Genomic DNA, 24446 nt, shown 5'->3' with positions numbered 1-24446 from the left:
AGGGATCTAAAGTTAATATATTTGATGGTAGAAACTGAGTGTTGGCATGGCATATTGCCTCAAACTGTTACAAATGGGGAAACTCCTAGTTCAAGTCTTGCCTCTGCTGTGAACTCAAGCCACTCAAACCCCAATATATGGGGATAATAAAACAATTTTACAGGATTGTTCTCAGCATTGCAACATGCTAATGTACGTGATCTGATGCATTCTTATAGTGTTTATATAGAATGATCTGAGCATTCTCATAGTGTTTATGAATGTTACACTTTGCCAAAATTATAGGTCATAGCGATAACAGAAAAATACAACTGCTGAAACGTTCCCGAAATAAAGCAATAAAAATAACCCAACTCAAACTGCTTAAGGTGTCGGTTTCCTACACTATTATTAAAATTTTCTGATGTTTATTTAATGCAGCAGAAATGGAAATTGACAGTTTTCACATTTTTAGTTATTCATTAACACCAGCAACTAGAAATTCAGGGTTTTGCTTTGTTTTTTGTTTGACCAAAAATTAACTAGGCTAAACTTATTTTTCAAGGAATCTGGAAAACCTGGAGCTCATGTAACTGTGAAAAAATTGTTTGTTGGTGGAATTAAAGAAGATACTGAGGAACATCACCTTAGAGACTACTTCTCGGAATATGGAAAAATTGACACAATTGAAATAATTACAGACAGACAATCTGGTAAAAAGAGGGGCTTTGGATTTGTAACTTTTGATGACCATGATCCAGTGGATAAAATTGTATGTAAGTAAATACTATTAACAATCTTTGTCACTGTTACATATTTTATGTACCCATGTTTGGGCCTGGTTTATATATCACTATCAGCAAGCAAGTCATTTCAGGATGTAGTGTAACCACTGCAGGCTGCCATTTCTTCTTACATGCATATATGTAAATTGCATACCAAGTTTATACTGTGCAAAAAAATGGTTGCCACTGTTTTAAGCTGGCCTTGGTAGCCAAGTAATCAGTGTTGCTTGCCAGATTGTGATATGGCAGGGGTATTTGGATCTCTTCTGCTGAGCAGTGGCATGCACATCTTCCACTTTCCTGCAGGAAGGTGTCATGGGGACCATGCACACCTTTCTTGTTGAAGGTATTCACTGCCTGCTGAACAACAAACTAGAACTGGGCACTCCTGCCTCTAGCAGGAAAAGGATGCATGTTGAGCAAGTAATCTCATCATTTCCCTTTTATTCTGGGCCAAACAACCCCTAACTTTCCTTTGAAGCTCAGAGATTGGGAGTGGCAAGGATCTCCACACAACTGCTAGGACGATTACTTTCTACATCTGCAGCTGCAGCTTCTCCAAAAGGCAGTGGCTATTTCAACGTTGGCAAGCACACTGAACAAAAATGTAGAAGCCTGGCTGCAATCTTTTTTTTTTCTGGGAGTAAGCATCAATGAAGAGTGGGATTTCTGACTAGGCATACATAGAATTATTTCTGGGGCAGGTTTACATTTTGTACTAGTGTAGAAAGTCAGTGTATAAAATTGAATTTCGCCAGTGTTGCAGTCTTCACTAATGTTTTCTCTAATTTTGAACTGAAACTGCTGTGAGGGATTAGATTGAAGGTTGTATCATTTGTTTATTTTCCCCCACCATCTTTTGTGAACACAGTGCAGAAATACCATACTATCAATGGTCATAATGCAGAAGTAAGAAAAGCTTTATCTAGACAAGAAATGCAAGAGGTTCAGAGCTCAAGGAGTGGACGAGGAGGTATGTTTGCAAATTGCATTGTATTTACATTCGATATTTTGGAAATAGTATTGTAGTTAACTTAAGCTGATGAACACTTTTAGGTAACTTTGGCTTCGGAGACTCGCGTGGAGGTGGTGGAAACTTTGGACCTGGACCTGGAAGCAACTTCAGAGGTGGATCTGGTAAGTCAGTTCATCGGTGATCTTTGCAAAGCACTAAATAAGCCCATGTAGACTAATCTGTTAAAGTTTTTATGTTCCATAAAAATAAGAACACTGTTACGGCAGTCTTCCTTTTCCTTATGTGAATATGATTTGACCAGCAACCATTAATGTTTTCATTTTTTGCACTAGGTAAACTAATAGGAAAAACTTTATTTTTAACAGATGGCTATGGAGGCGGTCGTGGATTTGGTGATGGATATAATGGATATGGCGGGGGACCAGGAGGTTAGTCTCTTTAATTTGCTTAGGAAGACATAGTATGTATGTGCGCTCTAGTGGAAATGGTATAAGCAATTAAATTTTCTTTATGGTCCAGTCAGGTCTAAAAATACTCAAAATCAATGTAATTGCTATCATATGCCCATAATCCATTGTCAACCATATAAATATGCTGTAATTCAAATAGTTTTCTTTTGGAACCAAATCATTCTCCAAATCAGTGATGGAGGACCTTTGGCCTCCAGTCCTAATAAGGCCCACGAGGCTTCCACATACGTGTGTGTATTGCACCTTGGCAAGCATTGTTGATTATCAGCACTTGCAAAGCCATGTGCCTTTGTAAGCACCAGATGTGGCTTTATGGTTTGATTTCAAGACATGCACATGATTTTATTATTGCAAAGTGCAATTACGTGAGTAAAATTGTATCAAGTCGCTTGCAGAATAGCAGCATATATTGATATTTCTGTTGATTAGCTTTTTGTCAAGCAGCAGCCCCAACACTATGTGACACATTGCTTTATGGAGGAGAATCGTGTGGTATAAAAGTCTGTTTCCAAGAAAAATTCAACGTCTGCTACATGCATATTCTTTATTTAAAAGGATATGGTTGTGGCCATAATACTCTATATGAAATAGAAGTTCAACTCTGATATAAGCTGCATGTTTTTCTGCATGTTTACTGAGACTTGTTTTACAATAGGTGGCAATTTTGGAGGCAGTCCTGGTTATGGCGGAGGAAGAGGAGGATATGGTGGTGGAGGACCTGGATATGGCAACCAGGGTGGGGGCTATGGAGGTGGCTATGACAACTACGGAGGAGGTAATGTTGGAAGGAATTAGAACACTGGGCCTTAGCTTTAGTCCTCTCTGTTGTGGTGGGAATTCAAAAGTATTTGTGGTGGCAGAGTATGTCTTTATTAAAACTTTATTTCGGGTGCTGTGGGGGATAATAATTGCCTGAAAGGCAAGATAAAAATACATTGCTCTTGAAACTGGAACACAAAAGGTGTTCTGAAGGGTTTGATAACTACAAGGTCTAAAAATGTGTTTATCACGGCTGATCTAAAGGCTGATAGTAGAGTATTTTAAAAAATTGCAGTCTATGTGATGGCCAATAGCGTTATATATAAGTCAAAGGCATGTTTTTTGTGACATTCTATATTCAAAGCTAGCATTTTGATTATTCAGCATAAACTTTTTATTGATTCAGGCAATTATGGAGGAGGAAATTACAATGATTTTGGAAACTACAACCAACAGCCCTCAAACTATGGTCCAATGAAGAGTGGAAATTTTGGTGGAAGCAGGAACATGGGAGGACCATATGGTGGAGGTAATATGAAAGTGAAATAGAAAAGTATCTACCCCCCTTCCCACAAATCCTGGATTTGCCTTTAGGAGAGGAAGAGGGTCATTGCTATCTTTTCCTAATAGCACACCGGTGAGTGATGGTTGGGCTTACATAATGTTGAGATGGTGGGAGGGTTTGCACCCTGCAAGCCACTCTTATTATAGTGCTTTATTTTTCCCAGTAGGCGTGAAAGCTGTTCATACATAGTAGAAAGTCAAGAGGTAACTTGCAATTGAAGTGGACTGCCCCTGGTGACCCAGCAATTAAGAATCAAACCTATTCCTACCTGCACAACCCTTTCTGGAGGCCTAGTTGTGGTCATTCCAAATTGTAGCAGAATTCTGAGGAATCTCTTTTGCCATTTGCCAACTACCAACTTCCCTCATCCCCTATAATTAACCATACTGGCCTGGGCTACTGGGACTTGTATTCCAAAACAAGTGGGAGTGGATCAGATTGTGAAAGCCTGGCATACATGTTGTACAGATTGATCTGTGTCTCCTTTTAAAAAGGGCAGCTACCACTTCCCCCTGTTGACACAGTTCTAAGACAGGAATGTACTTTAAAAGTTGCATTTGTTAGATTTAATTAGATCTGGTGATCTACTTTGATGTCAGTTTTGATTGCAAGATGCTGAGAGCACTAATCGACTGTTGTAGAATTGAGCATTTTGGGTGATTGCAGTTTAAAAGTAAGATTTTGATGAAGCTTGAGAATGGCTGCTCAATTGTGTTAATTTTATGCTTTCCATTTTAACAATACAGGAAACTATGGTCCTGGAGGAAGTGGAGGAAGTGGGGGATATGGAGGGCGGAGCCGTTACTGATCTTCTGTAAGCTTTTCATGGGTGAGTGTACATTTTTAAAATGCTAAAATTGCAGTGTTTCTTGACTTTAGCTGCAGGGGTAAAAGCTTTTTAGGATATTATCTTTCCTTTAAAAAAGAAATTGGGTAGATGGATAACTTCATAACCTATTTTTTTACTCTTTACTTCTGTTGAAACAGGCTTCACTGTATAAATAGGAGAGGATGAGCCCAGAGGTAAAAGAACAGCTTCAGGTTTTCGAATAACATTGTTAAGGAAACTTATCTCAGTCATGCATAAATATGCAGTGATATGGCAGAAGACACCAGAGCAGATGCAGAGAGCCATTTTGTGAATGGATTGGATTATTTAATAACATACCTTACTGTGGAGGAAGGATTGTAAAAATGCCTTTGAGACAGTTTCTTAGCTTTTTAATTGTTGTTTCTTTCTAGTGGTCTTTGTAAGAGTGTAGAAGCATTCCTTTGATAATGTTAAATTTGTAAGTTTCAGGTGACATGTGAAACCTTTTTTAAAGAATTTTCTCAAAGTTTTGAAAAGCTATTAGCCAGGATCATGGTGTAATAAGACATAACGTTTTCCTTTTAAAAATTTAAGTGCGTGTGTAGAGTTAAGAAGCTGTTGTACATTTATGATTTAATAAAATAATTCTAAAGGAAATGTTGTGTAATCTTAGATTTATTTAAAATACGTTGTAAATTAAGGCAAGGAGTGGGTAGTAGAAGGTCCCACAAATACTACAAAGTCATTGTTGTACATGTAAATGTGGTCAGCTAATGTTTTCTGTAAATCACCAGGTTTAAAATACCTAGATAACTTAAGAGATATCTCTGCAAGGAGAAACACCTTTTTAGATCTTTTAGATGCTGCTTCTTCAATGGCAAGGAAAGGAAATATCCCCAGCGAGGTACTCTTCCAGGGACACAGGTCTAGTGCAAGAGAACTCTTGAGAACGGCACTAAGTTCAGCCAGTCTTAAAAAGCTGTGCTGTACTTCTGCAGAGCTTTAACTACAGTAGTTTTATAAGGATGCCAACGAGAGCTGAGGGTGTAGAGCAAAATAGTTCTAAGCTTCAGTTAAACTTCTTTAGGTAAGATCTTATTTACTTTTCCTTTCTTAATATTCCAAAAACAAGAAACTAATACTATATGACAGTGTACTGTTTCAGTATAGTGGTATATTATTTAGCTTAACATAGCAATGAACCAAGTTAACAATTGTGGTTGAAAAATTTAAGATTACTACTGTTTTTGTTTGTTTCTTGGGATGTGGGTTTTTGTTTTTGCTATTATATTTTCGTTTATTTTAACTTCAGCTGCTTAACCTATCTTTCCCCCTGCTGGAATCTAGCTTTATGCACCATGGACAAGCAATAGACCTGCTGAGCAAATGAACCAGCCAAGTGCCCATTAAAACTTTGCAAGGGTCCCATCCCTGCTATGGTTAGTTAAAATGGTATGTTGCAGCTCACTTACATATGGTACAGTTTCATGTTTTTATCCTTCAATTTTTTTAAAAAAATAAACACTTTAAAGGAAAATGGTGAACTCTTAGGTATACATGGCAGCTGAAATCTTATTGTTGTGAAAATTGTCTACTGTGTTGTCTGAAGATACTTATTGTAGAACTTAAAATGTAGGGATAATTTTACTCATTGGTTTATAGCACCCATTCTCGCATGATAGTTGTATACAAGAAAATAATACACGAGGTGGAATTTTTATGACTTGCTAAATGAATTGGCTAGGATGCTAATTTGTTTTTGTTGCATATTTGTTGAAGATGTGTTAAATGTCAGGTTCCTTTGCCATTGTTTGCTATGTATTGTTGCTGCAATTTAAAGAGTAGCATATTGTTTAATTCTGCCGTTGTAGTCATAGGCATACCAGCCACAGCTTTTTCAGTGCAAATATTTGTCTTTTAAAGTTTGTCTCTGGTACAATCTGTACACTAAAAGGTCTTGACTTGCCTCATCTGGATTATAGCCATTTGCTGAAGTTTTCCTGTAGGTGATACAAAGAAGCATACATGATAAACTTCTTCAGATACTTTCTTTTTCTTTGGCAGGAAGGTGCCAGCTGCAGGTAACTAATGAAGAAGTGGTCAACCACAGAAACTTCAAGAAATAAGATTTTTCTATGCTCATCACAATATAGATGGCTTTGCTGGTTTTATAAAACCTTTTTAGGTTAAATTAATATTAGTGCAGCCTATTGTAATGCTTTTTAAAATATATAAAACTATAGTAGCACCTGTTCTTAGAATTCAGCCTGAATAGGAAATCAAATTTAATGTTTAAAGACAGCAAATACTGTGTCATATTTTTTATAAGTGATAATAAACTTTTATACAAAAACATTTCTAGTCTGATAACATTTTAACATTTCATACAGTTAAAATATAAACCCTACCACTACATGACACTTCAGTCTAGAAGATAGGAACTCTTTGAGGGAACGCACAGCATATTTTATGGTATCTCGTTGGCTAGATCCAATTTGGGTGTCCCAAGTAAGAGGGAGGTATCAATATGCTGTGGGTACAATATCAATATCTGCAGAAGTATTTGGTTAAGCGGGTCAACCCCTTTTCTGCACACCATTCCCCAGTGTGACCTAAACATGCTCATGGATCTACTGAACCTTGCACAGAAACGCCTTCAAACAACTAGAATGTCATTTGAATGTCGTTCTTAAGCACTGACACAATGTTGGAAAAAATCATTAAAAAGACATTGCCTCTGTGAATCTTGTTTTTAACACTATAACTTGCAGTAAAGCCCGTGGTTTTTTTTAAAGCTACATATGATCTCTGTCTGAATATTCCTGCATATCTGAGCTAGGATTTATTCAAAAGGGCATGTCTTATTTTTGTGGTTAAGGGCAATACTCTGGCCCTCTTCAAAAACAAAATCAAAGTGTACTTAAGGTTTGTTAAATTTAAGAAACTTTGCATGAACATGGTGTTGGAAGAGTTAACCTACTCTACTATTTGTTACACTCATTATTTTGAAGCATACGTGCTTGTTGATTGTAAATTGGGCGCTCAATTTAACGCAGCACTTGTAGAGTGAAAAGTTTCTATTCCAGGACTCTGCTACCAGGTGTACTGTGTAATGCATGGCTGGTTATACTGCAGAAGCTCATTGGCATGTTGCTCCAAAATAAAGTAATTGCAACAGTATCAGAAATCACTAATAATGACAACAGTAAGCAAACAGAAACACTTTATACTACTGTACAAAGGTAAAAATATAAAATATCAATTTAAATAAGTTATAAATTTAAAGTTTATAATTTAGACCATTCAAATGCCAACAGGGTCCATTCAAAATTCTATAAAGTGCAAGCTCTACTTGCATTTCAATTTATTCAATTAAGTGGTCATTTTACATTTCATGTGGCAATTTGCTGTTTTGCTTGTAAAATTGCAGGAAAGCAAATCCTATTGATTACTTTCCATTTCTATGCATTGATAGGGCTGCATTTGTTTTCCAGAACACTGCAAGTATAATATTTGGTACTAGACACAAATCAAGAGAACAATCCTAAATATACTTTCCTGAGCATAAACCCCATTCAACACGGATTTCTGAGTAAAAATTAATAGGATGGTGTAGGCAGTAACGCAAGAACCTAAATACAGTGGTGCCTCGCAAGACGAAATTAATTCGTTCCGCGAGTTGTTTCGTCTTGCGATTTTTTTCATCTTGCGAAGCATGGATCCTGTGCTGAATTTCTTCCTCAGTCGCTCAGGCTCCCCCTCGCTTTCAACGGGCCACCATGACCGTCAAGTTGCGCTCGGGCTTCTACGTGGGCAAAAAGTCCACTGCGCTGCTGGCGCTGCTCTTGGCGCTGCTGGTGCTGGCTATCCTGTACGGGCGCTGCGCGCAGGATTTGAAAGGGAGAGGCGGCGGCGGCGCCCACAAACGAGTCTCCCGCCAGCGCCGACCTATCTGCGCGGCCGCCCGGTGCCTGGGACGTAAGAAAAAGGAAACAAACTCGCAAGACGTTTTCGTCTTGCAAAGCAAGCCCATAGGGAAAATCGTCTTGCGAAGCAACTGAAAAATCAAAAAACCCTTTCGTCTTGCGCGTTTTTTGTCTTACAAGGCATTCGTCTTGCGAGGTACCACTGTAAATGTTAAGACTTTATGCAAAGATAGGCTTGGACTGACAAGACACCTTTATGATGCATACATTCAAATAACTACCTTATCAAACCAGATTAGCAGGTTAGTACAGAGTTTCAAAAGCCTGTTTGACAAGGTGTCAATGGGGGAAAATGTGTTATTCATGGGACTTACCCATGATTTAGTTTTTGCACGTAGCGGGTAGAAGGATTGTATACAAGGGTGGTGCATAGCCCCCCTGTCATGGTCAGATCACTTTCTGGTGAAGTTTGGACTTTTGGCAGCAACCTCAACACTGCAAATGTGGGGAACCAATTTGGATGGTGCATCTGTGGAGACTAAGGGAACCAAATAGGTTCCTGACTGCTCTGGGGATTTGCCGGTGATCCTCTTGAGACCCTGTTCTCATTGTGGAATGGAGGTATTCATTCCCAGCGTCTGTACTGCTCCTTGGTTCACTGAGGAGCTGCAGGCAATGAAAGGTTGGGACACAGCTGGAGCACAGATGAAGGAAAACACTTCAAAGCTGATCAAACACTTGTAAGGTCACAAAGTTTTGTCTACCAAGTGGCAGTGAAGACTGCAAAGAACTACTTCACAGCCAGCATTGTGTCCTTGAGTTGTTACTGCAGGTGATCTAGAGACTAGCTACCAGAAGTGGTGGGTGGCTCTCTGAACACTAAGCAGTTTGTCCAGCACTTCAAAGGTAACATCGCTGCTCCGTAGTGCCATAGGTATAGCAGTTTGTGTGTGTGCAATGCAGCACCTTCACATATTTTATGGGACTGATTTACATATATGTGCCTTGATGTAGGCAGCAATGGTTGTGGAACTGAATCGGCCTTGGTCGCCCTGAGGGAAGATCTGTATCAAAAGTAGGTTTGTGGGAATGGATAGCTCTGCTCCATCTTGGTCTGTCAGCAGCTATTGATACCAGTGGCCACTGAAATGGCTGCCAATGTTTCCAGACCAAGCTCACAGCTCTGACAATTTACAAGGCCCTTGACAACATAGTTGTAGGATCTCTTAAACACCATCAAATCCATTATAACCCGACCCAATCACTGAGTTCTTTGGGAGAGTCTTTGCTGGTGGTTCCTTATTTTTTGGATGCATGGCTTGTAACTACTAGAAGTTGGATTTCGTGAAGTGGGCACAAGTGTGCGGAAATCGCAACAGATTAGTCTGGCATCTTCCTTGAGAAACGTCAGGCACGTTGCTCAGACTTCCTTGTTCTAACAGGCATTTTTAGGAAGTGCTTGGTCTTATGGTAATTTCATTGCTTGTGGGTTTTTTTATGTACACCGTTTTGGATTGTGAGTAATCAAGTGGTAGATAAGTTTAGGAATAAAAATAAATAAAAGATAGTAATGCCATTTTAAGCATTTAAACTGTTGCCTGGTTCTGGCTATGAAAGAATGAAGTTTTAAGTTGCAAGAACTCCTCTGCCTCCCCCCATGATTAGCAAAGCTGAATAAATTATGCAATATGGTTTAACCAATAATTTATTCAGATGAAGAGAAATCTTCAGTTAAGAACTGATTCTGTTAGGCCTGTGTTCACAGACCTAGAGCTTGGACATTTTGTTTATAGTACTTTATTTTTATTTTTGTATACAAGTTTTAAAAATATTTTGATAATGTGGGTAATCAAAGTAGATGCTTACCAAACTTTATTTTTCCCTGTGTAAACTAACTGTGAATGTCACAGTATTTAAGAATAATTAAGAAACATCTCTCTCCATTTCAATAGCTAAAGAGAAATATTTTCTATCTTGCCATTTTTTGGGTTGGATTATTTTGTTTCAGTTCCAGTTTGATGGCTTTTCCAGGTACAACCAAAACACTGCCGTTTTTACAACACTGTAGAGAGTATTGGCTTGGGTTAACAGGTCTTCCTTGGTCATCTCTTAATCTACTCAAAATGTCCCAATAAAGATCATTTAGTTTTTGTTTTATATTGCTAATTGATCTATTACACTGGGCTTTTTCCTTCTTGAGCTTTTCCTTTTGTGCTTGAAGGTGACACACCTGATCTTCTAGGTTCATAATTGCATCTAGTTTACGTTTGCGGCAGTTTTGAGCAGCGACTTTGTTTTTCCCTCTCCGCCTTATGTCACGTATGAGTGATAGCTGGTTATCTGTCAAGTAGTGTTTTGATAACATGCTATTGAAGGAATCAACAGGCAGAGTCACAATATCATTTACAGAGAATGGAATTCTCAGGGCTTCTGCGCGGTATTCGTCACGGCTTTGGTTTTTTCCTGTGTTATCTCCATTTCTACTTCTGGCTTTATTGGATTTCTCTGGCCACATGAAGTAATACTCTTCTGGCACACAGGGTGCCAGCTGTTGTGGGATTTGGCTGTACGTGTGATCATGCAACACATCTACAAACAATTCTGCACTGAGATCATAATTGCTTTGATAATCTGTGTGGTAACATTTGCTGTATTCTACGCAGCAGCCTCCTACAACTAAATCATCATAGGTGGCAGATTCAGCGTCACTGTCACAGGTAAAAACAAGGGATGAATTGCTATGATTTAAATCCAAAGACAGTCCAGAATCAGAATCCCGTTCTTCAAACAAACAGGAAGCTTCGAATCCATGTCCACCCAGGCTCGAGAACAAATCCTGGTTTGTTAGATTCGTACAATTATCAGATGCAAAAACCCCAAGCATGTTGACACCATTCATTAACGATGTGTGGGAATCGGTTAATGACAGAGTCTCCAATATCTCCAAATTCCTTCTCTCTGCATTTACTGTAGTATTGTGGTCTGATTTCATCATTGTAGCATCATGAAGACTAACATCACAGCTAATAGCCTGAGTCAAATTATCTGTATTGTGGAAGTTTGACAGGTTCATACCTCTGTTGTTGATATCAGGCATAGTATTTCCCAACCAGAGTTCCTAAAAGAGGGAGCAAAATGGAAATATGTTTTCTGTGTTACGTTGAAACCTTGCAACGTTCCCTATGGTTAAATAGTTTCTAGCCAGTTCAACAGCAGCCTTTATAATTTAAAATGTATTATTTCCCCCTCCCCCACAATACTTTAAACACAGAGAATGCTTTCTGCAAATACCAGCTGTTACAGAAAGAGTGTGATCACTAAAAATGGCAGCCTGAAAGAGTATTAAGGAAAACATCAAAAAGAACCCAGTAAGATGCAGTAGTTTGTCTGCTATCTACTGCAATACAAATTGGAAAACCACCACTACCCACCTCTGCTGAAACAGGAGCAGCTTGAATTGTTTTCCTAAAAATTGCAACATAGAGGCACGAGTTTCACAGCCCACACCTTGTCTTCGCCATTTTTAAAGGCAGAGCTTATGCAACAGACGTTGGGGTGGAGGTAATGTAGGGAAAGATACTGAGGCATGCAAGAAGAGCTTGAAAAGGTTCAAAACAAACATCTTGAACGTTGGGCCCATCATCCTGGCTAGAGTGTGGTGCCGAGAATGCAAAGGTTGCAGGTTCAATCCTCATAAGGGACAGCTGCATATTCCTTCAATGCAGGGGGTTGGACTAGATGATCCCTCAGGATCCCTTCCACCTCTATGATTACCGGTATATTAAATGAAAGCATCTTCAGCTGTTTGCCCTAGCTAAGTAGTTCCTCATATACCTGCATCCATTTAGAAATACCTACACACTTTCCCCTACTATCCAAACTTTGGTTTAGAATAGATACAGCTTCTGCTGGGTGCTTACATTAATAAAATACAGAGGGCAGCATGTTGATTATTGTGCTGTCCAAAGGCAGGAGAGTTATCATTTTAACAATTCCACACATAAGATTATCAAAACACAGGTGATTATGATGAGCCTTGTAGGACACCACAAGACAACAGCAAGGCTGATGGTATTTTCTAAATCAGGGTCGAGGAACCTCAGGGCCTGGGGCAAATTGGGGCCCTCCAGGGCTTTTCCATTTGACCCTCATGACTCTCGCCAGGTCACACACCCTGTCTTACCCTGCTCTTGAGTGATCTTGCCTGACTGAAATGTAGTCAACAGCTCAAAGCTAAGTGTCACATTTGTTCCATCTACCACTGGCATGCACCCTTGGAAAGGTGTGCCACGTGGAACCCTTTAGTCAAATTGAGGAAAAATGAATGCACCCCTAAGTCAATTGCTACACTTCCATTCAGGTTCATCTTACTACTTTCGCTTCCATTTTGTAAGCAGAGGCTTCTGTCATAACACCTAGAATGGAGTTGTAGAAATCGGGGAAATGGTTTTAAAACAATTCTTCAGATTCTACTTTGGCAAATCACACTTTTTGGAAGTAAATAGTAAAGGGGAAAATGGTGCAGTTGAGTTGCAGAATTTCTGGCAAGATCATGATCTGAAAGAGTTGCTTTAATTGGGTTATTGTAGAAGCATGCTTCCAACTGTTTGAGATAGTTTACAAGCTTACGTGCAAATTGCAACACTTACTTCCAATGTATTTTCAGTCAGTGATGCTGGCAGTGGAAAATAACCTTCCAGCGGGAAAGGAGAACCAGTATTGCTTCTGTAAGCCTGTTGTAAATCCCACACCCCCCAAAAAACCCCACAATTAATAGACATTTTTCCATTGTTAATGGAAAAAGACACCACTTCAAGCCACAGGAGATGTATACACTCAAAATTCTCAAAAACTCAAAATTCTAAATGTGCCCAGGGGCCTCAAAGAGGCTGACAACTCCTTTATCCTGTTCTCAACTGCATTAGGAACCAACTGGCTGACAGGTGGTATATAAAATGTATTAAGTAAATAGGCATGTCACTGAGTGACAGTAACATTTGCAAACAACAAAGCACGATATCTTCATACCAAGTTAACTGGCCAGCAGTACATCTGTGAAGAAGCACTATAGGATAGCACATTCTGAGATATTGTTCACTGCACACAGAGTGGATTCAGACAACTAGGAGTTCATGTGACAGCCAATTAAAAGCTTACAACAGGACCCCAGAACTGGGCTGCTGTCTTCCACCTAGCACAGGGGTCGGCAACCTAAGGCCCATGGGCCACAAGCTGCCCACGGGGGTCATTTAACCAGCCCATGAGCCGCCCGCTTGGTGAGCCCCCGCGCAATGTGCTAAACCAGCGTGGCATGGGGACTCACTTCTGCGGCGCCAGAAATCCGCATCTGTGCAGACGCTGGAAATCGCGGGTGCGCACACTCACGCACATCTGCAATCCAGTCCACAGAGGGATCTCCGCTGGAGTGAACCAGCCCAGGCGAGGTAAACCTTGCTGACCCCTGAGTAGCGGTTAAGGCTCACCATTCCATTAGATTTTCATTCAGCTACAGAGGAAGTGGTAATACTTGCCCTAATAGTTTGATAATTACAAGCTGCCACCACTTCCATGGTTTTTTTTTAAATGCCACATTGCAAAACTTTAGTAAACAGCAGTTATCTGAACATGTTTGCTTTCATAAATTCATTGTTTATAATGGTCAGAACTGGAGTCTTTTGATACTAAAGCTGTTTTATGATTTAAAGCAAAACAACATCAATTTTAAAAAAAGGAATTCAGAGATGTTAAAGAGAAAAGAGCAGACCACAAATTTGGGGTTGGGGAAAATAATAACCATGTAACTGGTGCAGCAAGAAGCTAATGAGATATTTTAAGACATGACAGGTTAATCCCACAATGGTATTTGCGAATATATACATTTCAAAAATGCTCATAAAGACTTGCCATGAATAAATTAATATCTGAATCAGTTTTCAAAAACATTAATATTGATGGCTGGGGTTCTAATTTTCCTTCTGTGAATGGAACAGAAGTCTTGTTTATGGAAAGAGACTTTCCTTCCTCCCCCTTCTTTCTGCAGCCCCCTGAAAATCTACCCCAGGGAATTAGAGGACCCTTGGGATATGGTGTGGGATATGAGGCAGGGGACTTGGTGAGAATCTCCGCCATCATACATGAATGGAAGAGCAACTTAGGATCCCAGGCAATGGACTGAATTCAATGTGAGTCATACTCAGTATAGAACCATTGACCTTAGTGGGCAAGACTACCAAAAGACTCTTAATTTCAGTGGGTCTATGCAGAGTAGAACTTAACCGTATATGGCCCAATACAACTTTTTTTATGACTCTCACCGAAGAGCTGGAAGCTGGACTCAGCTTCTCTTTCCAATCCACTTGGTCGCTTTTACCCTCTTCCTCCTCTTGAGATTCTGAGTCTTCATCTTCTATAACGTAAGAGTGTTCCAAACGTTCCGGGCTCACTTTTAAGTCTACTTCCTGTAAATATAAGGAGAAACAGGAAACAATAATAATTTTCAGCACTGTAATGTGTCAGCAACCAGCATATTAGGAAATGACACATGTCAGAATAGTATTTTGTTTCTCTAGTAGTAGTTCATCAGTTGCAGTCCATCAACCCCATACCCTTTTCCTGGTAAGTCAATGACACACACTGTCCAATAAGCTCATTTGCCTGTGGCCACCAAACCTCAAATGTACATTTTTCAGGCAACGCTGTAACACCAGACAGCAACAAAAGATTGGGGAAAATATATTCACTCAGTCTTATACATAAAGCATTTAAACTAGAAAGATCTGGTTCCATCTGTGCTCCATTATATTAGGCATATGTTTGTATTATGGGGGGGGGGATAGTAACTGAAACCCAATCTCACTGTTCTTTATGCACCTGTTTCCATGGTCAGACCACAAGGGTGTATGTCAGCTGCAGTTTTAAAACACTTTTGAAACCATGGTTTATCATACAAACTGCACTTAAGCCGATGGACATTCTGCATACGATCACAGTAACTATGGTATGTTTGGTCATAGTCTGCTTTCCTCCATCCTGTCTGTCTCTCCTGCTTGACATCCCTTAAGACAGAGGTCAGCAAGGTTTACCTCACCTGGGCCGGTTCACTCCAGCGGAGATCCCTCTGTGGACTGGATCATGCACCCACCCGCGATTTCCGGTGTCTGCATCTGTGCAGACGTGATTTCCGGCATCTGTGCAGACAAGATTCCTGGCGCCGCAGACTGGTTTAGCACAGTGCACGGGGACTCACTGAGCGGGCGGCTTGGTTCGGGGGCGGCTCATGGGTCAGTTAAACGACCCCCATGGACCGCTTGTGGCCAGTGGACCTTAGGTTGCCAACCCCTTCCTTAAGACTTTGTAGAAGCCAAATGCTGGCATTGCCTCATTGTGCCAACTTTTCCCTTTCCACTGACTGACAGCAAGAGCAAGGGTGTGGAAATCTTGGCATTCTTCAGCAGTTGTTGTCAAACCCATTCCCCTAAAGAAAAATCCACTCCCTTTTGCAGCTTGTAGGAGGTCTTCCACTCCGCTTTGCAATCAGTGTTTTTTTTTTTTTTTTTTTTTTTTTAAATCCTTCTTTCCAGCATGTGAATTTATGCTTTGAGTTCAGTATGCATTCCTCCTCCCTCTCCCCAAGCCCTCTGCTGTTAGCAGGGATTTGAAAGGACTGCTTTTAGAAGTACACACTTAAGTAGCTTCATCAATTAATTGCAGTGACTGTAAGGAACAGAACCTCATTTTGAACCGCCTCCTGCCCTACCTCGACACCCACTCTCCTCTTCCTGTCTTTTATTCCTGTGCTTCATTGTTTAAGTGCAAAGTTGCTGCTGTGAGTCCTACCTAATTGGAGAAAGTATGTTTGCTTCAAAACAACACTTCACCACCCACATCTCCTCCTCCCCTATATACTCCACAACCCTTAATGTTTCTATTTATGTTAAAACACAAAACCTTTTGCAGCGGTGCAAGTTGGTCTGGTACATCCCCAAGCCCTTCTCAGCTGCTCAAGCCTACAGCACTGTGAACACACTCAAAACATGTTTTTGCAAGAACTGTACATGAACATCACATAAGAGAGATGTTGCTTAAAAGAAATCAATCAGGAATGGATATTGCATCAAATATGAGCAGAGGAGAAAATGTATGTGTGTCTGGTTTGCACATCACACTAAGGCAAACCTTGGTCTCCCATTCTTGGTTACAGCTTGTGATTAGCAGTGAATCCCAGTTCAAATGGCACCTGAAGCCAAGCCATGGCTAAGCTTCGCAAGGTGCAGCAGCAAAGTAGCAGCAAGGAGCAAAGTAGATGCAAGTTCCTCTCTGGAAGCCCACACATTCAAGCTGTTTTGCAAAGCAATGGCTTGGCTTAGTGTGCTGGGTGAACCAACACCTCTCAAGCAAGTGTGCTTCTGGGTGAGCAGTGCTGTCTGCTTCAGGAACACACACCAGTGAGAGACCTCACTTTCCACCAGTTCTCACTTTGCATGACTTTCAGCATTTTGGCATTGCGCACCTCAACAAAACACCAATATCAGAATCATTGGCAGCGTGCCTTGAACCAGGTGGTTCTTCTGGCCTAAATTGCACTGGTGGCCAGCAAACTTAGTTTTGTGTGAAGCAGGATGGGCAAATCTACAATCACAGAGTCTAGATGAGAATGCAAACAGCTTCTAAATAGGCATTTTGTTTTCTCCAAATGTAAACTAGGGTCAAGCAAAAGCACACGTCACAGGTGGGGAGGAGTCATAAGGGCTGTGGCGAAGGAATTCTGCCCATACTTATGTTAAAAAAATGCTCTGCTCATCCATCCTACCACTGTGTCTAGCAGTGGTCCAGGTCCTGCACAGCCTCTCCTGATTCAGATGTGATGGAGAAACAGAGCTGAAAGTCATCAACACACTGATGGCACCTTGCCCCCAAATGCCCAACCATCACTCCCAGGAACTTCATATGGATATTAAAGAGCAGCACCCCATAGCATAACTTCCAGGGAGCCAAATAACACTTTCCCAATGCTGCTTTCTGGACCTCATCCTGTAGGTAGTACTGAAATCACTGTACCACAGTGACTCCAATTCCCATTCCCTGGAGCCGGTTGAAGACAATGCAGTAGCGAATGGTACAGTGAGGTCAAAAAGCAGGAGCAAACTCACACATACCCTGTCCCTCTATCTGTAATGTCATTCATTGGGGTAGCCAAGGCAGACTTAGTCCCATGGCCATGCCTGAACCCAGGGAATCAATCAAAATAATCTGTGTTAACCACAAATGCTTGCAGGTTCCCCACCACAATTCTCTGCACCCACTTCCCCAGCAAGTGAGCATTTGCAACTAGTTGATAGTTATTGCTAATGCAATGAAGCATTGACCATGCTCTAGGCCCAGATAATTAAACTCCCTCTGCTAGATTTAATAAGCCCAGAAGGGTTAAGGGTCAAGAGAATGCATGGTCAGCATACAGCCTTGCCTACGTTAGCCACCTGCCTAAACTGAAACCAATCTCACCAACTCTGGCACTGGGTACTTCATCTGGAACTGCAACGACCACTGAATCAAGGCCACTCCGAAGTCAAGCAACTTTATCCACAAAATGTGTAGCCAGCTGGTCACAGCAGGTCCTTGAATTTTCCAAAGGCCCCTCCCCGTTGCAGGGGACAGCAACCTCTCCAGCCAGCTACTAGACTAGAGGATACAATGAAAGCTGCAAAATGAGCCTTCTTCACAGCTCACACTGCCACATGGTAGACAAAATTATGTGTCCTGGTCAGTACTTGGTCAGATTCAGAATGAAATCAGGAGAGCACTACTTATGCTCTAGTCTGAGTCTAGCTTGTATAGCCTGGAGCTCCCCAGATTACCAAGGCGGCAAGCAGGCTCCGCAATGCTGGAGAAGCCATTCTGAAAGTATTGTGCCAACTGCACATCCGATCTCACCATTCCACAGTGAGAGCTTCAACAGGATCATCAGCTTTTTCCACTGGAAAATTCCTCCATTCAGGAAGACACCAGGATCCATTAGACTCTGATGGCTGGCCATCTAAACAGGCCCACCGCCTCCCTTACACCCTGTGTATCTTTTAGACACTCCAGCTGAAGTTCTCAAGAGAAATTCGGTGTTAACTAGAATTGAAAATTAGTCATCTCTTGCTTCAGTGCTCAGATCCCTCTAGGTTAGGGTGGAGAAACTAGTTTTACAACTACCTACGGAAGTAACAGATCTCGAATCATAGCCAAGTAAAAACAAAATTGCATTACAAGTGGGGGGAACATATATCAAAACAGAAACAGTAGGCATTTTAAGTCGTGTGGCAATGAACTGAAAGTCAGGATTAGAATTTTTATTGTATCTCAAAACCTACTTTTTGCAAAGGCATTGGAATTTGCACACACTTCTCTTAAGAGTTCCTAAACCGAAAAGCTAAGACAATTATTATGCTCCTAAGAGTCTTACCCAACCAAATATTTGTCAAGGGCAAGCTGAATAAAATGGTCTAATACACTTATCTCGTGGTCAATTCTTCACAAGTTGCTTTTAATGAAAGAATCCCCACCTCTTTTCCTATGGCTACAATTGTATGCTCTTCTACCTGTCAGTAAGTGTCACTGTGAACAAGCAAGTACATGTTTGAAACCTAAGTCTAAGGCTGAATAATTAAACCTGTTTGCAAATGTCTCACTGAAGTCTATTGGATCTTGAAGCATGCAAGCACATGGCATGGGATTGCAGCTTATATTGCAGTGCTGTTGAAACCCTTAGCAACTATGGGTTGCATTCAGCTTGAGTAAAAACAAAGCTTTGCTGATCAAGTATGCCTTCTTGCAAGCTACAACCAGGCATCTGAAGTACTATCTGCAGCATGTTGGGGACCCTCTAGTCTAGACCATCATTAAACCTCTTTGATCAATGCCTCAACTTTAAATATACTTTGTTCTTAGCAGGATTAGGACCAATGTGTAAACCTGACACTGTTTTCCAGTAGGTACATTTAATTACACAGCAGCAGAGCTGATCTGCAAGCTCTTAAGGTATTACATTCTCTTTAATCAAGCCATCATTAAAAAGCAAAAACCAGTACTCATTAGTGTCAATGGGGAAACTCCCCTTTCAGTGAGAGTTGGAACAATGACTAAAGGTATGCTGCCTGCCAGAAAGCAACATGCAACTTTCAGAACAAAAAAGAAAAAAGAAACTCCTGTTGATGTTCACATAACCAAATAAAGATGGAACTGAATGTGCAAGCAGGTAAGCTGAAAAACACTTTTGGAAGAAAAATATGTGCAGAAACAACTGTCTCGTCACCCTACAAACTGTTCTGTTAAAGAAAGGCCGCTTGCGTGAGTGTGAACCAGCAATCTGAAAAGGTAACCATTGTTACTTCCTAGGAGTGTGTACTCCTGGAAGCTCCAACTTTTTTTAATATGGTAGTGAGATGCCCTCACATTTAAAAGCTGATGTATATTCTACAGCATCATAGCTTTACAGAAAGACCTCTCTTATTTCTGAATTTCAGCTCCCATCAAATTCCCAAACCCACAGTGCAGTGCACACTTTTATTTTGGACATAAGACTGTTTTGGACATCATCACCAAGTCATCACTGGGAGCAAGACCCACTGAGAGTTTGAAGAGTTTGGAAGAGAGAAGAAGAGTTTGGATTTGATATCCCGCTTTATCACTACCCGAAGGAGTCTCAAAGCGGCCAACATTCTCCTTTCCCTTCCTTCCTCACAACAAACACTCTGTGAGGTGAGTGGGGCTGAGAGAGACTTCAGAGAAGTGTGACTGGCCCAAGGTCACCCAGCAGCTGCATGCGGAGGAGCGGGGACACGAACCCGGTTCCCCAGATCACGAGACTACCGCTCTTAACCACTACACCACACTGGCTCTCTGACAGCTTTGGATCCACATTTTCCCCAAAGTAACAGTAGTATGGGGGATGGAAGAGGTAATACAAGGTGTAAAGAAAAAATGGAAATAGTCTAACACATAGCTGTCAACTTTTCCCTTTTCTTGCGAGGAATCCTATTCGGAATAAGGGAATTTCCCTTACAAAAAAGGGAAATGTTGACAGCTATGGTCTAAGATGCCTGAAGGATCAGAACCTGAACAGCTCTCTCCCTTCCCAACCCTACAACTTTCTGCACAGAGACAATTCTGTTCAGTGCCCAGGACCTCTCCAGCAGTTTTGGCAACACCCTGATATATTTCATAGCAACTGGAAAAGCAGCTGGGAGTTGCCTCACCACAGGCACTGCTCTTATCATAAACAGAATCTGAGCTTACGCCTTGGGATCTGTCTACACTGCTAGGCTGCAGCCCCAAATCCTGTGAAGCAAGAGAAAAAGAGAGCACCGCTGAAAATGTGCAGGCTAACTAAACGGTGTCACCCGTCTCCACACATGCAGGAATAGGGATAAGTTGTGACCCAAAGGATAAGGCTATCCATGGCTTCTTGTTGCAATGGCTATGGCTCAGAAGATGTCATGTGACAAAGGTCTTTGTGAGCAGAAGCAGTACAGTAAAGTGCTGAAAGTGTTGGAAAATGCTGAAAAGTGCAGACTCCTTCAGCTAGATGACTCATTCCTTGTACAAATATTGTATCAATTGCAGGAATACACACGGAGTGCTCTCTAGCCTAGTCTAATCTTCTTCTGTTTTTACTAGGCACCCCCAAACTCGGCCCTCCAGGTGTTTTGGGACTACAATTCCCATCATCCCCGACCACTGGTCCTGCTAGCTACAGATGATGGGAATTGTAGTCCCCAAACATCTGGAGGGCCGAGTTTGGGGGTGCCTGGTTTTTACTTTGCTCTCCTCCATTATGTGTTTGTAAAGAAATATGTTTAACTCAGTAAAGCTTTATTCATTTACTGTGAAGTTTTGACTTCGCTGTGCGACAGAAGATGCAGCTTCCAGGCAGGCTGGCACTTTACATGAAATAAAGCAAGGCATGGCACAGCAGAATGGCTCTCTGCCAGGTTTTGTACAAGGCTACGAGGTGCACTGGGTCCACCAAGTGCAGTGCAATCCCCCTGCCAGGCCACTACGCTCTAGGGTGCTGGGCATTTCCCAGTTAGCCTTTCTCACCAGCCAGAGGAACACGGGCAGGTGGGTTAGTTGCAGCACTCCCACCCCTGCAAGACTACCTGACCCAGCGGGCCATAAATGCACCACTTTATTCTGGCAATGTCAAACTGATCTCCCAAATTAAGAGAAAAGTCTTGTGCTTTTCTCTTACTTTGTAAGCCCACACGCAGTATACATTTCTCTCTGATGGGAGATAATACCTGAAAATTGGATTTTTTATTTTTTTTTAATGATCCTCAAGGTCCTTTTGCTCATGTCGAACCTGCATTTAAAGCCAGGTGGTTCATTATTGGCCAGCAAGGGGTAATGGTTAGGATGTCAAACTAGGATTTGAACCAGGGTTCAAATCTCCACTTGGCCAAGAAACTCACTGGGTGACTTTGGGCCAGTCACTGCCTCTCCCCCCAACCCACCTCTCAGGGTTGCTGTGTGGATAAAATGGGGTGCCCAAGAACTACAGTATATGTACACCACTTTCGAGCTCCCGGGAGGCGGGGGAAAGCGCTTCGTTAACTACAAATTCGCAGCAAAACTTTGGCATGAGTTTGGAGGGGATTTGGGGCGTTCTTCCTTAAAAAAAAACAAAGCTGGGAAAAGTAAATGCAACAAATAAGTAAATAAATGCAAACATGCAAAGGAGGAGGAGCTCCGCAATGACCCTCCGAAGTGGTGCAGATCTCAGGCTGGTAAAAAGGAAAAGCAGCTCAAAGCGTATTGTCTCTTTGGGCTGCTTTACAAGGGTGCCAACTTGAACAAAATATTGGTTTATCGATCACCAGCCGCGGGGCACGCACACCATTTGAATGGCAATGCCCATCAACTGGGGTGGAGTGGGGGCCTCGAATATTTTAGGGAGGGAGGCCATGTCACATTCCTTTCTGCAAAAGGCAGGTTTTTTTTTTTAAAAAAGCAGTGGGTTAGCAGGGTGACAGAGTGCTTTAATCCACTTTAATGGCGCAAACCTAAATTTCCAGTATGCACTTGAAACCTTCCCGCAAAATACTGATATGTGAAGAGGAGAGGGGTTTTCCCGTCGGCGCCTAGCCCTTACCTCTTCTCGACTGGGGCGCTTGTTTCCAACTCCTACAGAGGAGGAGGCGGCAGCAGCAGCAGCACCAGCAGCACCAGCAGCAGCAGCCACCGCTTCGAGTCCCTCGCCGTCGCCTCGCCGCTGCAGCCATGGCGGCCGGCCGGGGCAGGGGGAGCCGCCGCCGAGCGCGGCCTCCTGGCGGCTGCGCTTCCCGCCTCCTGCGAGGTCTGCGCGGGGCGGCGGCGCCACTTGCTGCTGAGGCGCCTGGCGCTCGCCCTCCCGCGCTATCCAAGCGGCCACCCTGGTGGCGGGAAAGCGGCGCGGCGGCGTCCCCAGCGCTCGCCCAGGAGTTGCTCGGGGGCGGCCTCCTCCTCGCCTCCCCGGCGCTTTCAGGCCGCCTCTTCCTCCAGCGCTGCGCGGGAACCGGGACTGGAGAGACCCGGACTCCGTCGCCTCCGCCCCGCCTCCTCGCGGCGAGCGCACCCGGAGAACCGCCGCGCCGGGTCTCGGGCGGAGGAGCAGCACCCAACCGCCCGCCGCCTGAGCCAGCCCCGCTTGGAGGCCGCCAATGAAGGCTGAGGCGGGGCGGGAGAAGAGGAGGAACTGAGCACGTGTGTTTAGGCCTGTGTGGGAATTGCCGGCGAGGCGGGTGGCGGAGGAGGAGTCGCAGAAGGGACCCCCCCCGGGTCATCTAGTCCGACCCGCTGCAATGCAGGAACGTCAACACCAGTTTGAAACCGCAGCTTAGTTGCTGCTGCAGCGCCTGAGGAAGAGAGTGTCATGAAGCAGGTTGAGGCTGCAGCAGGGCTCACCTCTAGGCTCCGGGAGGATTTGGGGAACACGCCCCTGTAAAAAAAGGCATTGTTCAGAATAGTGGTTTGCAGGACCCGCGAAGGAAGTTAAGAACACAAGGCAATCCAAAACAGTAACAGTTAATTGCACGTTTGTTCCAAGTCCAATTAAAAACTTTTAGTATAATTAATCCAACAACATCGATGAACTTGATCCAGCGAGACCAGCTTGTCAAAGTCTGATAGTCATTTGCACTTCCAGAAGTCCCCTAGTAGTAATAGTAATAATAATAATAATAATAATTTATTTATACGCGGCCCATCTGGCTGGGTTTCCCCAGCCACGGCAGCTCCCAACAGAATATTAAAAACACGACAGAACATCAAACATTAAGAACTTCCCTGAATAGGGTTGCCTTCAGAGGTCTTCTAAAAGTCAGATAGTTGTTTATTCCCTAGGTTTGCCCACTGCCCCACCAGGGGGGTGGTACCACCCACTTTGGGAACCAGTGGCTTAGGGGGTGAAACTAGGCTTCATTTCACCCCAGTGAAAGATCTATGTAGTTTGGCAAGCCCCCCCCGCCCCGCAGGCTGGGAGCCTCAATGGCACCCCTCTGGAGGCCTCACACCCAGCTAGCTACTCCATAGCTTCAGCATTGCCTTCACTTCCTTCTTTTAGAGTCCTCCAGCTGAATCCATGGGACCTAAAGGTTTTCTTTACTTTCCAAACACCCTTCACGAAACTGGTATCCTCCAAATGTTTTGAGCACTGGCACCCATCAGCACAGCCTTCTTTTCAGCACCACAACTCCCAGGCTTCACCCACCAGATGTTTGGGCTGGTATGGGCTAAGGACAGTTCTTATCCAAAACTCCTGGAGGGCACCAGGTTGCAGAAGGCGGCCTAAACATAGCCTTCTCGGTAGTCGCCAGTGGTTCACCTCTACAGGAAAAAAGGCCTAATGTTACAAATGGTAACTCTATTGTTTGGATGCTGTTGCGAAGGCAGAGCTTCTCAAACTTTCTCATAGTCAGCCTCCCGGTTTTTAAATTATTATTAAACTTGCTTTTGTGTTACTAAAGAAATATAAAGGCATACAAACCACCTTCTAGTGCTGTCTCTACATGGGGCAAAGCCAGTCAGATGAGGCTTGGGGAAATTGCTCAACCAATGGCAGCCTGAGAGTTCCTTACTTGGAAACGGTCCAAGGTGTTTTTGGGTGTGTGGCTCTGACCTCTTTTGTCAAGATCTTCCTTTTCTGTGCTTGTCAT

General features: G+C 42.6%; 2 protein-coding genes across 6 annotated transcripts in view; one reads left to right on the top strand and one right to left on the bottom strand.

Annotated features, from left to right (window-relative positions):
* The window catches only part of HNRNPA2B1 (heterogeneous nuclear ribonucleoprotein A2/B1), a 15084-nt gene extending 8386 nt beyond the window's left edge, over window positions 1-6698 (top strand). For 3 of the 5 annotated variants that reach the window (XM_081834054.1, XM_081834052.1, XM_081834055.1), the window contains exons 4-11: window positions 545-755; window positions 1636-1737; window positions 1821-1901; window positions 2106-2168; window positions 2866-2985; window positions 3376-3498; window positions 4281-4363; window positions 4522-5002. In XM_081834054.1, the coding sequence (XP_081690180.1) occupies window positions 545-755; window positions 1636-1737; window positions 1821-1901; window positions 2106-2168; window positions 2866-2985; window positions 3376-3498; window positions 4281-4342 (762 nt within the window). In that variant the 3' untranslated portion in view covers window positions 4343-4363; window positions 4522-5002. Of the gene's footprint in view, window positions 1-544; window positions 756-1635; window positions 1738-1820; window positions 1902-2105; window positions 2169-2865; window positions 2986-3375; window positions 3499-4280; window positions 4364-4521; window positions 5003-5692 lie in introns of those variants that run through there. The other 2 variants (XR_014150073.1, XM_081834053.1) reach the window with 2 other exon arrangements.
* Window positions 6652-24446, bottom strand: NFE2L3 (NFE2 like bZIP transcription factor 3; the record flags this gene model as incomplete). The annotated part of the gene is made up of 6 exons (XM_081881767.1): window positions 6652-7977; window positions 8472-11389; window positions 12921-13004; window positions 14586-14729; window positions 22406-22959; window positions 24410-24446. The coding sequence occupies 5 exons, from the start codon at window positions 24444-24446 to the stop codon at window positions 10241-10243; spliced, it is 1968 nt and encodes a 655-aa protein (XP_081737893.1). The 3' UTR covers window positions 6652-7977; window positions 8472-10240.

This window comes from Podarcis erhardii (genome assembly GCF_964252035.2).
Source record: "Podarcis erhardii genome assembly, chromosome: 12".
Taxonomy (NCBI): Eukaryota; Metazoa; Chordata; class Lepidosauria; order Squamata; family Lacertidae; genus Podarcis; species Podarcis erhardii.
The sequence above is the reverse complement of the archived record's forward strand: the minus strand, read 5'-3'. Positions and strand labels throughout refer to the sequence as shown.